The sequence below is a fragment of the Filicampus tigris genome, chromosome 8 (assembly GCF_054856515.1).
Source record: "Filicampus tigris isolate MCC_2025a chromosome 8, RoL_Ftig_1.0, whole genome shotgun sequence".
Lineage (NCBI taxonomy): Eukaryota > Metazoa > Chordata > Actinopteri > Syngnathiformes > Syngnathidae > Filicampus > Filicampus tigris.
The window spans coordinates 8,821,567-8,839,383 of NC_141224.1; the positions used below are offsets into that span (position 1 = coordinate 8,821,567).

General features: G+C 38.9%; 1 protein-coding gene across 5 annotated transcripts in view; it reads right to left on the bottom strand.

The window, feature by feature from the left end:
* Positions 1–4,373: 4,373 nt before the first annotated feature.
* The window catches only part of thsd7ab (thrombospondin, type I, domain containing 7Ab), a 126,570-nt gene continuing 113,126 nt past the window's right edge, over positions 4,374–17,817 (bottom strand). For 3 of the 5 annotated variants that reach the window (XR_015087994.1, XR_015087993.1, XR_015087992.1), the window contains 8 exons: positions 15,322–15,502; positions 10,494–10,667; positions 9,345–9,443; positions 8,330–8,412; positions 8,016–8,229; positions 7,170–7,257; positions 6,779–7,051; positions 4,374–5,185 (listed from right to left, as the gene is read on the bottom strand). Coding sequence is in view for 2 of the 5 variants with exons in the window: in XM_086039419.1 (XP_085895545.1) it covers positions 5,092–5,185; positions 7,170–7,257; positions 8,016–8,229; positions 8,330–8,412; positions 9,345–9,443; positions 10,494–10,667; positions 15,322–15,502 (933 nt within the window). In the remaining 3 variants the exon portion in view is untranslated. The remainder of the gene's footprint in view (positions 5,186–6,778; positions 7,052–7,169; positions 7,258–8,015; positions 8,230–8,329; positions 8,413–9,344; positions 9,444–10,493; positions 10,668–15,321; positions 15,503–17,817) is intronic. The other 2 variants (XM_086039419.1, XM_086039418.1) reach the window with 1 other exon arrangement.

Consider the following 17,817-nt stretch of genomic DNA (forward strand, 5'->3'; position numbering starts at 1 on the left):
GGGGGCGATGATGTACTTCTCAGAACTTGATGTGTTGTCAGGCTGCCCTCATGTGGTGCTTAGCCGCACTGCAACTGACTTGATCACGAAATCATGAAATGCAAACTATCATAGGAATAGAAATAAAAAAAATACTAACATACATACATATAAACTAATTTAAAAATGGAATACAACGGCAAATTTAAAAATAAACAAATGACTAAAATATTAGATAATTGATTAAAATAATAGAAATGATCTATGTAAAAATATAATAATAAAAAATAAATGTAAAATTATGAGAACTAATAAAATGCAGACAATGACATGTTTACAGTGTAAAAATTTATTAAAAATTAATATAATGACGCAAGCATTTATAAAAAAATCTATGCAAATAAATGTAAAATAACTACAAATAACGTACTATTATAAATATATACATAGAAAAACTATTAAAATGGACTCAAATTAAATTTAAAAAATCAATCGAGAAATCTGTGGAGAACATTAAGAAAAAATACAAATATAATGAAAGTAAAAATTAAATAAATTGACAAATGTGCATTATACCCTTTTGCATCTTTCCTTACTGTACAAATTTTTAGGCACATATGTATTTACATATATACATACTGTATATTTTGTTTTCAATATACAGTACAGCATACTATTGTATATAGTTTTTAATGTAAAATTGTTCACTGTCATGACCTTTTTTTTGTTCTTCTATGGTGCTGCTTCTACTAGTAAATCAATAAAGTCTTATCTTGTCTTCTATCTTATTTGAAAAAGATAACCAAGTATCATGAAAAAGCCAAATTAACGTAACACAACACAAACACAGTCTTTGTTAGAAGTAATACTCAAGCTGTATATGTAAGAATTTTCAACAGACTAGATTTGAAAAGCAATGATGTCATATATTCAATTTGTCATTCAGGTTGCGAGACAAAACCTTTTAGATAAACAAACACACACAAAAAAGAAGCGCAGTAAGAGCAAAGATAAGAGGAAAGGTCAAAATCAATCTCGTAAATGGCAGCACGTCGCACTCCAGTGTGGCGCGATAGCATCGCTGCTAAGGTAAAGGGAGCTCTCGGCTGCATACACCATCACGTTGCAACTCAATTAGCGTTATTTTACCGCAAGAGGATGCGTTGCCTTCTTGTTGCAAAAAAAGTGAAAGGGTATTAAGCCTTTCCGGATGTTCTATATTCCGCTAGAGCATTTAGATAATGAATAATCCAACAAAAAAATAACTTCATACAAAAAGGTACCAGACATCACAGCATTTAGCTTAGCTAGTTGCTAGCTTACCTTTAGAAAAAGCACGCATGCCACCTTTAAAGATGTCAAGAGTTTTGTGCACAGAGATCATCATCGTTGACATTTCCAAATTAGGTATTTCAGAACTTTTTTTTTTTTTAAATAAAATAGCAATTAAAAAAACATTCAATTTCTTTTATCATTGTAGGTTATACTGAGTAAAATGTTGAAGGTAAGATGAATTTAATGCACTTTAGACGCAACCTATCAAAAGTGAAGTACTATGGATGACTTGCACAGTGTTTTGCGCTACTCCTCAGCCTTTTCCCCGCATGCATAAAAGACAAAAATGTTTGTGTGTTGTCACCGTGTCCTTGTTTATTACTGCATTTTCTTTCCGCACACACAAATATCCTGTACAAATGAGCTTTTCTCTTTTTTTTGTTGTCGTCTTCTTTTTTTTTTTTTTCCACCACAGAATTTGCATCAGGACAGCAAAAAAATTATACAGCCACTTTTGCAATATTCAAACTAAACATTTTCTGTGTAATACAAAATAAATGTACACGTACCTTTTAACCTTTTTCCTCTGCACAGAAAACAAGAAAATAAAAAAAGTTGTTTTTTTTGTTTATTTTACAAATCCACCAACGTAAACAATGTCTTACATCTTTATAGTTCTTTTCCAAATCATAAATAAAGCTTACTGTATGAAAAACACATGAGTGTTCATTAGTGATCATTTTGTAAGTGACTGCATGTTAGTTGGACCCTTTCAAGTAGAATAACTGCAAGTGATCGTCAGTAAGGCAGATAAAAGAAAAGTTGGAAAAGAGATGGACGTTCAGGAGTTATTGCATTTTCTGCCCTAGGGTGCACCAATGAATAGCTTCAGGGCGTTTGGGCGTTTTATGGCGAGTCACCAAACTTTGCTATCATGCTCTGCACAAACAATGACAATACAAAAACTTTTCATAATTTTGCATCCGCCATCTATCTTGGATGTGTGTTATAAATTTGGCAGCAATGAAATAAAATGTGTTGAAGAAGTTCGTCTTTGAACGAAATGATCCAGAACCGGCCGCTTCAAACTTAAGTGGCAGACTTGCCGTGTACTTTCGGACATTGGTTCTTGAGACTTTTTTTTGTGGGTCTACTAATGATAGACATGCCTACCAAATTTCATGCAGTTATGTTGAACTGGCTTTAGGGGCTTAATTTTGAACACGTTTTTTAAGTACTCCTGGAAATAGATCAAATCAGCCCTGAAATGTCTCCTTTAAACCAAAATGTTGGACTTGTCCGTTTTCAGGCATAGACTTTTTGGGGGGGTTTATTCATGATAGCCATGTGTACCAAATTTCATGTTGCTCGGATAAACAGGCTTGGTGGGCCAAGTTTTTACAAGGTTTTGAAGTATCCTGAAAATGGGCAAACTTCCTATGTCTTTCGTGACATCGATTCGTGATACTTTTTCGTGGGTCTGCTCATTATAGATATATCTACCAATTTTCATGTTTCAACATGACATCGGCTTGTATGGGAATGGAGTTTGATTTCAAATTTTTATGGTCGTTTCAAATTTTTTTAATTTTAAGTCATCAAACTTCGTCACCATGCTCCACCCACATGCAAAGACAAAAACAAAAACGTTTTGCAATTTAGCATCATATTTGACACAATGTACTGTATAGGAGTTTGTTATTGAAGTCCCCTGGAAATCACCAAAATGCCCCTAAAATGGCTGCTTCAAACTCATATGTCAGACTTTCTGTGCATTTTTGGACAAGGCTATTTGATTTTTTTTTTTTTTTTTTTTTTTGTGGGTTGACTTATGAGAGACCTGCCTACCAAATTTTACATTGCTATGAAAGTCAGACCAGTTTCAAGGGCTGAATTTTTGAAGATTGTCAAGTCTGTCTTGGAAGGACCATTGGAAATAATGACCCTCAAAATGGCCATTTCAAATCAAAATGTCTGACGAAATATGGAGAAAGATGAGTTAGACCTTTTTAGTTTAATCTGGGCAGAAACAAACATGATTACACCAGACTACCTCAACTAACCACAAAAGGTACTTTTTTGTTGTTGTTTTATCTATTTAAAAAAATCCATACATATTTTATTATCTACAAAGGGGTATTAGAGCCACACTGAAAAGAAAAAAAGAAAAATTATACGATGAGAATTTTCCAAAAAAGTTGCATGCTTTCATGAAAAAAGTTGCATTTTTGGGGAGAAAACGAAATTGTGTATTGTGAGAGAAAAAGTCATCATATTATGAGAATAATGTCTAATCATCATCTTAATTTGTCACACCTGTGAGGTGGAGGGATTCTTTCGGCCAAGGAGAAGTGCTCACGGGATTTTGTGGACGTAGAGGAAGTCTGTTTGACTTCAGCTCATGAAGAATGTGAGCATAAATATCGATGCAACATATATTTTTGCTCAATGTGTTTTTGTGTGCGAAAAGGGCAATATCTTTTTTTTTTTAAAGGAAAGGCAAAATTTTGCAAAGCAAAATGTAAACTTTTGTTTAAACAGAGAGAAAAGTAGATTTTTGTTTTAGAATTTTTTTTCAAATAAGATGGGGATAAATTGCATTATAGGGAATTTTTTTTTTTTACAGAAATAAATGTTGCATTTTTGGAGGAGAAAAATGGCAAACCATTACAAGAATAAACTTGTATTTTTGAAAGAGAAATGTTTTATTTTCTCCAAAAGAAAGTCATATTTTGAGACTAAAGTAGTATTTTTCGAGGTAAAAAGTCAACTAATGAAAATATTTTTCATTTTTTCCCTTTTATATTTTTAAACTAATTATCTTCTGCAAATAACGTTTTTTTTAAACTATTATTTAAAAATGAATAAGTGACATTGATAGACAAAAAAAAAAGCTTTTGGAGCGAAGCTGCCAATTGTTGCCAGTATAATTTGTCACATGGTATGTTTCCTAAAAATAAAAAGCTTTTTTTTTCTTGACAAAATCCAACTTCATGACTGTAGCAGTTTGATATTATCTTTGTGTGTATATATATATATATATATATATATATATATATATATATATATATATATATATATATATATATATATATATATATAAATAACTTTTTTTCCACATCAGTGTGTCACAAAGGCTCCTTCGCAAGTGAACCCCGCGTGTTTGCGTTGACCATTTTTTTTGTCGCAATCTTTTTTTATGGCATCACCATTCATGTGCTGCACTAATATAGTGCATGTTAGCGCCTGAAACACAGCCAGGGTGGAGGCGAGCGAGAAACAGAGACAGAGAGGGGCGCAGTTTCCATGGCAACGGCCGCCCCAATCCAACAACAACCATAAAAGTGCAAGAGAGAGAGAGAGAGAGAGAGAGAGAGAGAGAGAGAGAGAGAGAGAGAGAGAGAGAGAGAGAGAGAGAGAGAGAGATAGGTTGGCGTCCCTCTTTTGTCCAGAGTGAGGATTCGGCGGAGGATGGGATTCTAAAACCCTTTATGGAGATTTTCCTCCCCTTCATCCCTCATCCCCATCTTTTTTTTTTTTTTTTTTTTTTTTGGCAACGGAGGATGCGACATATCCCGTAAAGCCTCCACCGGTGGCTCAGCGGAAAGAAAGTGTGTGGTGGGGGGGAGGAAAGTCTTGTTTGGGCGGGATGACAAAAAAAGGCATTTGACTCAACACTTGCAGAGGTCATGAAGGCGGAAAAACGTGTGAGTGGGGAAAGCACTTTTTGAAACAAAGAGACGTGCTCTAAGAGGATTTTCTGTCTCGCCTTCATGCTGTTTAAAAAAAAAAAAAAGAAAAAAAAAAAAAGAAAAAGCGTCCGGCACGCAGCTGTGACTACATGTCCGTGTCGCCGTCGTAGGCCAGCGTCAGAGGTTTGAGGCGGTTGTTCTGCTGCTGCCTCGCTCGCTCCGGTCGCTTTGGCTTCTTGCTGCCGGTCGCACACACGGGAAACACACATTATGGTTATTATTTAGGCACTGTCATCATCGCTGGAGACAACATTAGGCACACCTGCACACGGGCATAAGTTGCAACTGTCATTTAACTTTTTGGACTAAATTTTCTGACAAAAATCCAAGAAAAAAGGTGACTTCAATTATTATTCTATATTTTCAATGTGTGTACTTTTTCTATCTATTTCTTATTTTAATGATTCAAATATTTAGTTTTTTTCAATTAAATACATATTTTCAAATGTGTTGGATTTTGTATACACATATACTCATTCCTTTTTTTGGTTTTAATTTTCTTTTGGTGATGTTTGTCTAATATTTGGTATTGTTTTGAATATTGTGATTATACTAATCATTATTATAGTTTGGTCTTGTCCATCCATCCATCAATTATCCAAACTGCTTTTCCTCGTCGTTAAATTTATTTATTAATTTATTTGATTTTAAATCTGAAATATTTGTGTATTTGTCTATATATAATTTCTAATGTTTTTCTATTTTTGTCATATTCATTTTCTATTGTTTCAAATATTTGATATTTGTTTTCTTCATCTATTTTTATATTTCATACATAATTTCTAATACGTTTGCATTTCATGTCATTTACCAAAAAAAAAAAAAAAAAAAAAAAAAAATTCGTATTAAACAGGTGTACACGGATATATTCTAAATTTTCAGACCATGCCAATCAAAAGTGAATATCGTTAAGCAATAATCTTTTTGGATCCCATGAATTAGATTGCACAGTACAGGTGTACCTAATGATGTGGACACTGAGGAGTGATGGAACGTCATTGAACCCACAAATGTGACAATGCTACCCCCTGCTGGAAATTGGAATCAACACAAGACGATGAAGGGGAAGGAGATGAGTGCAATGACATGACTCGGCCGTATGAGGGCAGCAAGGCAACATCTATCTATCCATCTAGCAATGAAAACTATGCCTTTGGAGTTACATAAAATCAGTGTGTTAAAAAAGTGAGTAAATCTCATTGCCTCACATCAGTGTTGCATGGAATCCAGAAACTTGTGGCACCTGCTATTCCAGCCCAAGATTATTGGACTGAACATGGTCAAGATAGCATTGAAATTAACTGAACTAACATTAAGCTTCATCAGTACCGTATCATTTTTTTACTGTGTCTTTTTGTAACAAACTACAATTGTTTTTTTTTAAAACCACACAGTATTTGGTTGAAATGTAACATTTTAACAACAAAAAATAGGGTATTAACATCCTCACATTTTACAGTGGTATCTGTGACTTTTAGTTTGTGAGACTTTAAAAGGCGGGGCCTGGCCCGGTGAGTGACGTGGGTGTCAGGGAATGAGACTGTCGATTTGGCTGGCTGTTATCTGTCTGCGTGTTGAGTGATTTGATGCGAGCTGTGGTCATCGGCAGCTGGTGTATGAATGTGAATATTACGTGTTTCTTTTCTTTCCGATTGCTGTTATCGAATTTTCCGAGTCATTCAATTCATTATTAAATATTGGCAATATATGGTCATAAAGATTTTGAGCTTTCCTCACTTTTCCATACTGGTCTACAGGCGATTGGTCCTCACCTACTCCAACGAGCTGACTTGGCTATCAGGCAGACCACGTGAGGGGAGGGGCTGCAGGCACTTGAGCAAGGCATGCTGGGAGAAGGGGCTTTCTTGAGCAGGGGAGAAGGGGGTGTCTCTTTTCATTATCTGCTGCTGCTCTGAGCCAGCTCCTGGCAGTCGGGACAGGTGTACACCATCCCTTGGGCGTTGTGCTCTCCCGTCCACAACGCCGCCCCGTTGGCGTGGCGCTCCTGGGAGGCCAGAGAGCGATGCACCCTGGCGCAGTAACTGCTGCCCTCGCCGGCAGGAGGGTGATGGGGGAGGGAAGAAGGAGGTGACCGTGGTGATGATGATGATGATGATGATGAGAAGGAGGAGGAGGAAGAGGAAGTGGAAGAGGATGACTCACCAAGCCAGGTAGATCATAGACACGATGAAGATAAGCAGCACGAAGGCTCCCGCTGCCACGCCGTAGACCCAAATCTTCAACTTACCATCTGTGAACAAAGAGGATGGATTAGTGGCTTGGCTCACACTTTTTAGTTACTTTTGTTTATTTCTAAAAATCACATTTTTATTGATATCACTTATTTATCCATTTATTTATTTGAATGGAAAAAGCTCAGTTTCATTTTATTATTCTAATTCATTTTAGAGAAAAATTCACTTTTTTTTTTTTTAAATGGGAAAATGACATTTTGGTTTTATTTATGTATTTTTTTTAATTGATTTGCTTGTTTGTTTATAAAGGAAAATATAATGTAAAAAAACATTTTAGAACATTTTATTTCCAAAATTATCTATTTTATGGGAAAATCACATTTCTTAATTTTTTAACACAAAACACAGCTTATGAACAATATCCTTTTGCAAAATGTTATTATTAGTTATTCCTATTTTTAATAGAAGTGTCACTTTGTTTTGTTTTCATGTTTTATTACCCAAATATGTATCAAATAAATACTATATTCAGTGAATTAATTCATTGTTTAAACAGCGTAATCACAACTTTATTGTAATATTCATCGTAAAAAATAAAAAGCCTCGTGAAAAAGTCTGGTACTGAATGAGTTAAGTGGAACGCCCCAAAAATCTTTGGGAAACACACACCTCCATAAAAAGTCTCAAAACTTCAGCTCAGTGAGCATCTCTGTGATTAACTAACTCCTAACCAAGAACTACCCATGCATACGATTTAGCCTTGTTAGTTTAGTCATCATGCTAGTTGCGCAACACAAATAAAGATGTTTGTGACCTGGTCCGTAGGGTTGCAGGTACCAGGTGCGCCCCGAGCGTCCTGGCTGCGTGGTGGCAGTCAGCGTAGGGTTGACGGCGCGGCTCGTCTTGACGTCCCCCTTCTTGTCTCCCGCCGTAGGAATCTCCAGGACAGGGATGGGGGCGCACTGGTCCAGGAGCCCCCGAGACGACAGCACCTCCGTGTATCCTTCCTCACACATGCACATGCCCGCCTGAGGGGGGCAGCACAAGACTGATGGATTTTGCTGCATTTTGTGTTTTGAACCTGCACCGGACTTTGACTTCCTGCCTCTTTACTTCCTGTTGACTGACCTCGCTGCAGTAAGACGTTGGGGGGATGCACGGTGGGTCGCACGCGCTATCGTCCATCACGGGGGTGGCGGGAAGGCAGCCCCCTAAAGGGAAAAAAACAACAACACAGCAACATCCAAAGTAGTGCAATGACAAGATGATAGACATGTCGACAAAAGTTCATGTTGCCAAGTCAAACTGGCTCTGAGTTTATGGAGTCACGTATGGACTTGAGCAAGGCCATTATCTTGCTGTGGCATTTCACTTGCTTTCACTTGGCTTCCCTTCTCTATGACACCCTTGGCACACTTATTAGTTGATTTCAGTTAAGGCCATAGAATCACACATAGTCACACGGTCTAGGCAAAGTCGTCCCCCTTACGGGTGGGCGGCCATGAGTATAAGAGTAGGAATCCTAAATGACAAAAAAAAAGGAAAGAAAATGCAAAGAAAAAATGTTGAGTAGTTTAGTGATACCCATCTGTCTAATACATGTGGCAAAATCTTCTTTCTCTGAAGGATCCCATGAAAATTACCCGTCTCAAACTAAAATTGCAGTATTTGGGGGCGTGGCTGACTAAGTATTTTTTTGTGGGTCTACTCATCATAGTCATGTCTACCGAATTTCATGTTACTAAATGAACGTGGCTTCGGGGGCTGAATTTTCAAAACGTTAAACTGGCTCTAATGTTGGGATTTGGATTTGATGAGAGTTTTGGGTGTTTTTTTGACAAGTCATCAAACTTCCCTGCCAAGCTTCGGCCACATGCGATTACAAAATAAAAAAATGTTTTGCAATTTAGCGTGATCCATCCCTCTAAAAAAGAACCAATTTGCTAGCAATCAGAAAAAAACCTCAACGTGAGTTTGTCTTTGCAAGAGCACCCTGGAAATGGCTACCCAATGTTATGATGGGTAAGTTGCTAGTTCCTAAGTTGAAAAGTGCTGCCATAATGCAAACGTTGTGTACGGCGGCTTTAAGAGTCGGGTTCCTTAATACTTTGTCTTTATTGGAGAGTGACTGTAAAGTCCTTACCAGTGACGTTGAGTCCATCCGAGCGCTGACACCAGATGAACGGTCGCGAGGAGTTGGGCCGAAAGCTGCTCAGCCACTTGTATTCGAAACATTCGCCTTCTAAAATGACAGGAAAAAAAAAAAAAAAAAAAAATCACGTGAAGACAAATGATCACAAAGCAGTTTGTGAAGTTGTGGACATGTAATGGTCTAAACGTCAAAAGAGTGCAGCGGAGTGTTTTAATGTTCACTGAGAGCCTCGGCTTAATGAGCGTCTATGAGTGGTGCTGAGAGATGATATCAGTATCAGCGTCTCTGCAGACTCAGCCAGAGGAAATGAACAATTTAACCTTGAACAAAGAAGAGACGTGCTTCACTATCTCCGCTCGTCATCTAGAGGCTCTCGTTCATCTGAAGGAGCTCACGCCACTTCAGCCTCTCTCGACATCACAAGCATCCTCGGTGGAAATGGAGTCTGCTAAGCCTTGATAGCGAACCTGCGATATTGAGAAACCGCAACCCCCAAAGCCAGTTTGACTTAGGAATATGATATTTGGTAAAAATGTCTATCAAGAGTAGACCCGCCGAAGTGTCTCGAGAAGCCTTTGGCGAAATTGCACAAAAAGTGGATCCATTAAGGTTTGGGTCATTTATAGTCACCCTGGAGGAAATAATGGGCTCAATCGCGATCCTGCTGTCTCTGGATAATTTTGTTCCCACAGCTGGTTTTATTTTGCATTATGGAATTTGCTCGGCATGACTATCCAGAATAGACCAAAAAAAAAAAAAAAAGTCTCAAGAAGTCATGCCTGAAAAGACACAGGAAGTTGGCCGGTTTGCTTTGGGTTCTTTAAAGACATCGTGGTGGAAACTGAGGCTGGTAGGGCTTGACACCGATCCTGCGATTTATGGAAAATTCACTCTACTAAGCCAACTTTAATTAGAATCAATCAATCAATCATGATTAAATCCACAGAAAGTCTCAAAAAGCCATGCCCAAAAACGCCATTTGTCATTTCCAGGGGTCTTTCAAAGACAAAGTTGGACCAAATACAACCCACATAAAAGTGTTAAGACAGCGTTAGAGTTAAATTGTCAAGAATTCCAGTTTTCATCATTTCAGGTGGAAGGAGAATGGATGCTCAGTTTGACTTGACGTATTTCCCCGACCTGTGCAGGGTTGCGACTCCCAGGCCTGGTCAGGACACAGCTGCAGGTTCTCCGGCTCCTGGGCCAACACAGCTCGTGAGCGCACGCGAACCGAACCGAAATCCACGCCGGCTTCTTTGACGCAGATGCTGACGCAGGAACTCCAGTCGGACCACTCCATCAAGTAGCACTCACCTGACAAGAAAAAGAGCAAACGGCCCCGGTTGTTGCTGGACTTCAAATCATCCGATATTCTAATACTTCTTTCCCGACGGCGAGTAAGCTGCATTGTTAGTCCATTCATATATCCGTCCGTGATGCATTGCCTTTAATTCATTCACTGCCAGACATTTTGAGACCCTCTTTTACCAAAACCTTTGAAAAAATTGGAAAAACATATAAATAAATTCCTGGGGATTGAATGGCTGGACTGTGAAAAGACGAATAAATTCGTCAATGGCAGTGAATGAGTTAAAAAGGAATATCGCCACTACAAACATGGTAGGCGTAGGAATGGACTGTAAACTAATTTCCATCTACTAAACCCAGCGTCCGTTGGTTCCGAAATCTGTTAAATCTATATTCTCCTTTGACCACCGGGAGTGTGGGCCGAATTTTAATAATAATTCATCATACCGAAAAATGAATATGAAATAACGACAAGTGATTGTTAGATTTTGTGAGGCTACAAAAGTCCAAAAGAAAGTATGCCAATTACTTGTTACTCTTTTGAACTGTTGTTTAGACATTGATGTCTTGTGTATTCAATTCTCTACCCACCGCAAGACGAATATCGTTGCAGCCTGATTACTTGTCCTAACTGGTTGCTGTTTTGCTTCACACCCTTTTAACTGCTTTAAAGGTTAATCATGTGTTTCAATTCTCGGCGGCTCCGACTCGCGGCTTGAAAGACGACCGGACGGAATCAATTAGCTCCAATCTTTGGCGGATAATTGACGATGACCGTTGCAATATCTGCGCGGCCTCCAGCCGCATCCGCGCGCTTCTATTCATTTCCCGTCCCGTGCCTCTGCGCTAACAGCCGAGATCATCAGAGGTGAGCTGCGTGGGAAAGGGGATGAATGAGGTGGGACGTGTTTGGAATCCTCGGGTTTTCATTTGAGCGGCAGCAGGAGGAGGAGGTAGAAAGGAATCTGGATGCAGCGCAGGTCGGTTTTGACGACAGCTGACAAGCGCAGCTCGTCAAATAACGAACAGGGGGGGGGGGAAGTGGGGCACGGGTCAAGAGTGCATGAATGTGCGCGCGTGCGTGTGTTTCACAATTCCCTTGCAACTGAACTTCCTCCCATCTCATGCGTCTGGCCGTCTACCAGCCAGCAGACACTTTTCTCACCTCTAACTTAAAGGAAAAACTAACGGGATTCTGTAGACGTGCTCCAGCTGGGCTCGAGTGCTGACTAGAATTAGGAGAAGAAAGATTCCTTGATTGTAGCAGGACATGAGACCTTCATGCGTTAGCGTCATTGTAAAAGACAGCATCTTTCCGTTCATGCTTTTTCAAGGACCTAAAAGATTTCTGTTAAAATGCTGCAGCTGGTCTACAATGCTGCTTGAGTGTTGACTGGAATAAGTGGGGGAAGAAAGTCCATAATCACCTTGAATTAGCTTTAGGCTGCTCCAATACTGACTAGAATTAGGAGAAAGGTCCATTTTTGTCTTGTATTCGCAGTACTGTAAAGGACAGCAAGATTTGATTGATGGTACAGTGGTACCTCGATTTACGAACGTCTCTAAATACGAAATTTTCAAGTTACCAAACGCCTCAACGGGAAAATATTGCCTGTTGTTATGAAAGAAATTTCAAGATACAAAAGGTAAAAATAGAGTATGGGCCGCCACTCGCAGCTCCGGAGTTTCCTGAACGCAGCATACTCATAGCTGCTCTGCCATTGGCTAGCCTAGCATCTTCCTGGCACCCCATTGGCTAAGAGAGACCTCTACCGTATGTGTCTATGTGTGCAGATAGACAGGATGATAGATATGTCTATGCAGCGTCCTCGTCATTGGCAGCTCCGGCCATGAGGTGTTCCGGTAGTTTGACGTGAATTAGAAACGAGGAAAAGAAAGAAAAAAAGGAGAAAATCGTTTTTTTTTGTCCATACAAACAAAGCAAGAGATAATAGAAAAGTATAAGCAAATTTCCACCGTTAGCTTTGTTGCAAAAGACAGCAACTTTTAGCTCGACTTAATGGTGCTTTTGTCGAGGACCTGAAAGGTTGAAGCTAGTCTAGAACGCCGTTCAAGTGCCGACTAGAACTTGGAGAAGAAACTATCCTGTTTTCATTTCACTATATAAGACAGAAACTTTTCGTTCATGGTAATTTTTTTTTTTTTTAATAGAGGTTCCTTTTTTTAAAACAGCTAAATTTATAGTTGCTGTTTTTTCTCTTTTTCTATCTGTCTGTCCCCTCTTAAAAGAAACCAATCGTGTTATTCCGCCCCAGAATGCTGAACAATCTGTGACGAGTTAAATTAGACACTTTGGAAACGAAGCAGCAGCTTTGTGTTTGCTCTTTTTGGCAGAGCGAGCTAGCACTAATTTCCCTTTAGGGAGTGCTGACACTGACAAAAAAAAAAAAAAAAAAAAAAGGAACAACAACACTGACTTAAATGTAAGCTGCACTGTGTTAACATTCACCTGGCTTATCAAGCACGGTTCTAAATTGGGTCTTCAGTCTACCTTGTTGTCTAACGGAGGCGCTGATGGCGGCTGTGCGGTTGAAAAAGCAAACGATGACAAATTTCAAAAGGGCTGCTGGGTCCTGTCAAGCTTTTGGGAGCAAAGATCCCTCAAAAGCTGACAAATGACAGGCGGCTGTCATCATGGTGACAGCAGCTCTCCAGAAAATACAGCAAATCCCCACTATGTCTACAGCTAAGAAATTAAGAGACCGCAGCGAAATTAACACGTTCTCTGATTTTGCAGTGTTGCCTTGACATATGAGTTCAATTCGTACCCATGACCACGCTTGTAAGTCAAAACATGTGTATGTGAATTTGTAAATGAATGGAAATGCCTTTAATCTCTTCAAGCCCCCCCTCAAAAATAACAAAAAATGTTTGCAATCAGTGTGACCTTGATTGAACCCAAACCACGTTCTACTACTGATTACTATAATAATGAAAAAGCTGGAAGTAAGCTTTTTTTCAGGGTGAAAGAAGAGTGCCTTCCTTCTCTTTGTTTTTTTTGGTAGGCGCTTTTATTGTGACAGAACATTTTTAGTGGGTTTTCAAAGTTCAGTCCAAATTGTCTGAAACGGCTGGCAATATGGGGAACTCTTGAGCTTTGAAAATGGCAACCAAGGTAAAGACAACAACTTTTAATTCATACTGCGTGGGATTTTTTTCAGTCAACTAAAATGTACCTGCAGAGATGCTGCAGCTGGTCCAGATCGCAACTGGAGTGGCGACTGTGTTTTCAGTTCATGGTACTTTTCATTTCTTTGGATGTCTTTTTTTTTTTTTTTTTTAGGTCATTTAACGAAATTGCAAGACTGGCAATTTATTAATCTAGTTTTAGAGTTCTCTTTCACTGTTCCATCTTGTGTATGTAAACCTTGCAGTTTTTTTCCCCCTTCTTGCTCCCCACACAGAGTATCTATCGCTGCACTTTTTCCACTTGTGTTAAGAAACCTCTTCACTTTAATCACGATGTGCAACTGAAATCAAGTGACATGTAAGGCTAATAGGAATCGGCAATTCCCCTGCATTCTCCCCGCTCCCTTACATACTGTTCATTTTCTATGCACACATAGTAACATCGCACGTCACTAGATAATGCTCACGCACAATGATGGAATGCATCGATAGCATTAATCCTGCAACAATGAAGCCATATCATTTCCAGCCAATATTAGGAAATAATTCAAATGAGTGAGATTCCACTTTTGATGTGGAAAATGCAGCGCCTGGTGGTATTTTGATGGCCCAAAATACACTTTGGAGAACGAGTGGATCAGGGAGCGCAGCAGACATGGTGCTCGTTGGCGAGCTACACATGCATGGACAATGGTGGGGATGACATTTTTTCCAACCTGAGTGGCTTCATTTAAGAGCGCGGACTTTGCTCGGATTGTGGATGTACCGCTCCAGAAGCTGCCACCTGCGCCGGAGGTGGCGAAGGTTTGAGAGAAAGCACACACCCTCGGGCTGTTCAGCGCCGCTTCTGGCTTGTTCTCAGCACGGCATTGGTTTTTAATGTCACCTGCATGATGTGTCCCCTCTCAAACTGTAAATCACTCCTTAAAAGTAAATACAGATGTGCGTGCCTGCTTGTCCTTGTGCACAACCAGGGGCTCAACAAAACTTGTGTAGTAATACTTATTGCAAAAATTGTGGAATAATATGTCAGCGTGCTGTTTCTAGTTGACCCCTTGCAAACTTTTGCTGTGTTACGTCGTTTTTCTTTTGTCTCCTCCTCGTTGTCCAATGTGTTATCCGGCAGTAAATTGCACACATCACATCTCGTTGGACCCAACATGGATGTACCCGTGTGTTGAAAATCTTGCCATAAAAGTGAAATCTATCAATGTAGAGATGTATTTTTTTCTAAGATAAACTAATTCATTGCTACCAATCAAGCCACACATAAAAAATGAATGGAGCCTTCCTTTAACTCATTCACTGCCATTGACAAATTTATTTGTCTTTTCACAGTCCAGCCATTCGATCCCAGGAATTTATTTATATATTTTTTTCAAATTTTTTCAAACGGGTGGAAAAGAGGGTCTGAAAATGACTGGCAGCGAATGAGTTTTAACATTAACCGATGAATCTAAAATCCAGTTGAGAAAAGCGAGGGGGTTTTCAAGTGGAATGAAATTCTCACCAGGGCAAGGAAGCATGCAGGCCTCCTTCAGCCGAATGCGCTTGTCTCCATCTACGGACAACTCCAGACCCCCGCAAAGCTCCTCGTCCACTTGGCCGCCGCTGTCCTGGTCGCCGCCACTGCCGTCCGACACGAAGCAAGTGAGGTTCCGGTAGCGCGTGCCGTGGCCGCACACCACGCTCTGAAAGACCACCAAGACCACTTGCTCATTCAGCAGACAGCATGTTTACATAGAAAATACAAAAAAGTTTCAAGAAGCCATGGCCAAAGATACGCAGGAAGGCTGGCATTTTAGGGACAATTTGGTCATTTCTTTTAAAAGACAAACTTGGACCAAATGTAATTTTTTATTTTGGTATATTTATAAATGTACATAAGCAAGAATTGTGTTTTTTATCATACTCTGGTGGCTAACTTCGATGATCCAGTTAAATTTTACATAATATTGCAAACTGGACATGAACTGTTAATTTCTCCCACTGGTGTGTGGCTTAGGGAAAGGTTTGATAATTGGACACGCCATAAAATTAATTTAGAGGAACAACTCAGCTAAATGGACCATTGAGCCCACATTCCTCTTTGCTCATCAGTTTTGCTTTATGACACCCATGTATTGATTTACCGCCAGTCATCACAGCTTTTTTTTTTTTTTTGTTGTGAGACCAGATAATCCATTTATTATTCGTTATTTCTATTTTAAATTGACAATCGAAATAATGAAAAAGTGACTATTTGGTTATTACTTTTTAATGTGACACAACAAACAAAAATTAATGTCTTTGTAATACCTTTTTTTTTTTTTTTTTACAAAGATAAAATATATGAAATTGAAAAAAGGCAAAGGAATTAAACTCATTTCAAGGCACCACTGTATTTAATTTGCCATGTTTACGTGGCCCTGAAGCTGGTAAATAGCATCGCTAAAGCTACGCTAGCGTGTTAGTCGCCATAATCAGTCAGGAGCGTGATCATCATCCATCAAATGATCTGTCAGTCATATTATAACAATGGCAAACTTCTGAGTCACATAAACAGCATCAATTAAATAACCGAAATCAAACTCAGCCCTGTGTGGAGCCCCTAAGGGGACTTCAAGAAAAATGTTTTGCTAGATAACTCAGTTATTAATCATTCATATTAATAATGTACATTTGGGTCAGTTTGGCCCACTGACCAGCCTGTAAACAAACACAGAAATGATGGAACGCAATTACACATGGGAGAGGGTAATAGAGTTTTACTTGGCGATTGACCCAAAAATTGAAGACATCAAATGAGTGCTTGCGATTATAATACCATTTGCTATGGAGTCCCTAAATGGGATGTGAAAAGGGAAAAATACTTTAATTATAGAATTCGTAAAACATTTATACGGCTGTTTGGGAATCGACACACAGAGGAGCGAGGCAGAGGGAGAAAGATCCCTCAAGTGGACATTATGCACATGAAAGGAGGCAAAGTGTGTATCGAATATTGCATTATTTTCAGTTCAGTTGTTTTTTTCCCCCAACCTTCATTTTATTTCTCTCAATGTCCCCTTAGGCCAAGGGTTTCAAACTCATTTTCATCACAGGCCACATCATAGTTAACTCAGAGGGCCGTCACTATATTTATAATGACCTCACCTTATGATTAAATATCAGCGCTGTGGAAAACCCGTATGCCTTGTCCAAATATGGTCAATTTCATGTTTTTCACAAATTATTGGACTGTCTCCACATTGTCAGTGATTTTTTTCCATATTATTAACAAATGTAATGTGTTGAAAATAGCTACAGAACGTATATTTTTTTTTACAACAAGTGAAAATAGTTGTGTTAGATACATTTCAGTAGGCTTGATTGTTAAAGCTGGATATTTTTTTTTTGTCTTAAGTATTTTGGGCATTTTGTATTAAGGAGAACGCAAAAATGTCAACTTTACATAAACACATACCTCCCGTATAAATGAGCTAACTCTGATTTGTAATCACAAGTATTAGTGACAACCAAATATAAATTCTAAAGTTCAATTTAGATTAAGAAGCAATTTAGTGGAAGAAAAAAAGATTCTAATATCTGAAAAAAGGAAAGAAAATGCATTTTGAGTACAGATTTTCTGTCAGAACGAAAACAAGTTGACACTTTATTTGCTTTCTTGGCCTCAAAATAATATGCTATGGGCTATATCTGGCTCCCAGACCTTGAGTTTGACACCTCTGACTTTGAGTCCTGTGGCCTGTTTTTAACATTTTTGATCCGAGCCACAAATTAAGATATGAATAATCAGGCAATGTTATTTTTTTGTGTGTGTTTGATAAAAACAAATAGTAAAATAATGAGACACTTTTTTGCTTTTTTTTAGTAGTTCCAATTTTAGTATGCGTCTGAACCGCTTATCTTCACGAGGTTTGCGGGCGTGCTGGAGCCAATCCCAGCTGTGCCAGCTGAAAATATAACTAAGGAACGATACTCAGCTTTTGGTTGATTGGACCACATTCATCCCGGGCTTGTACAA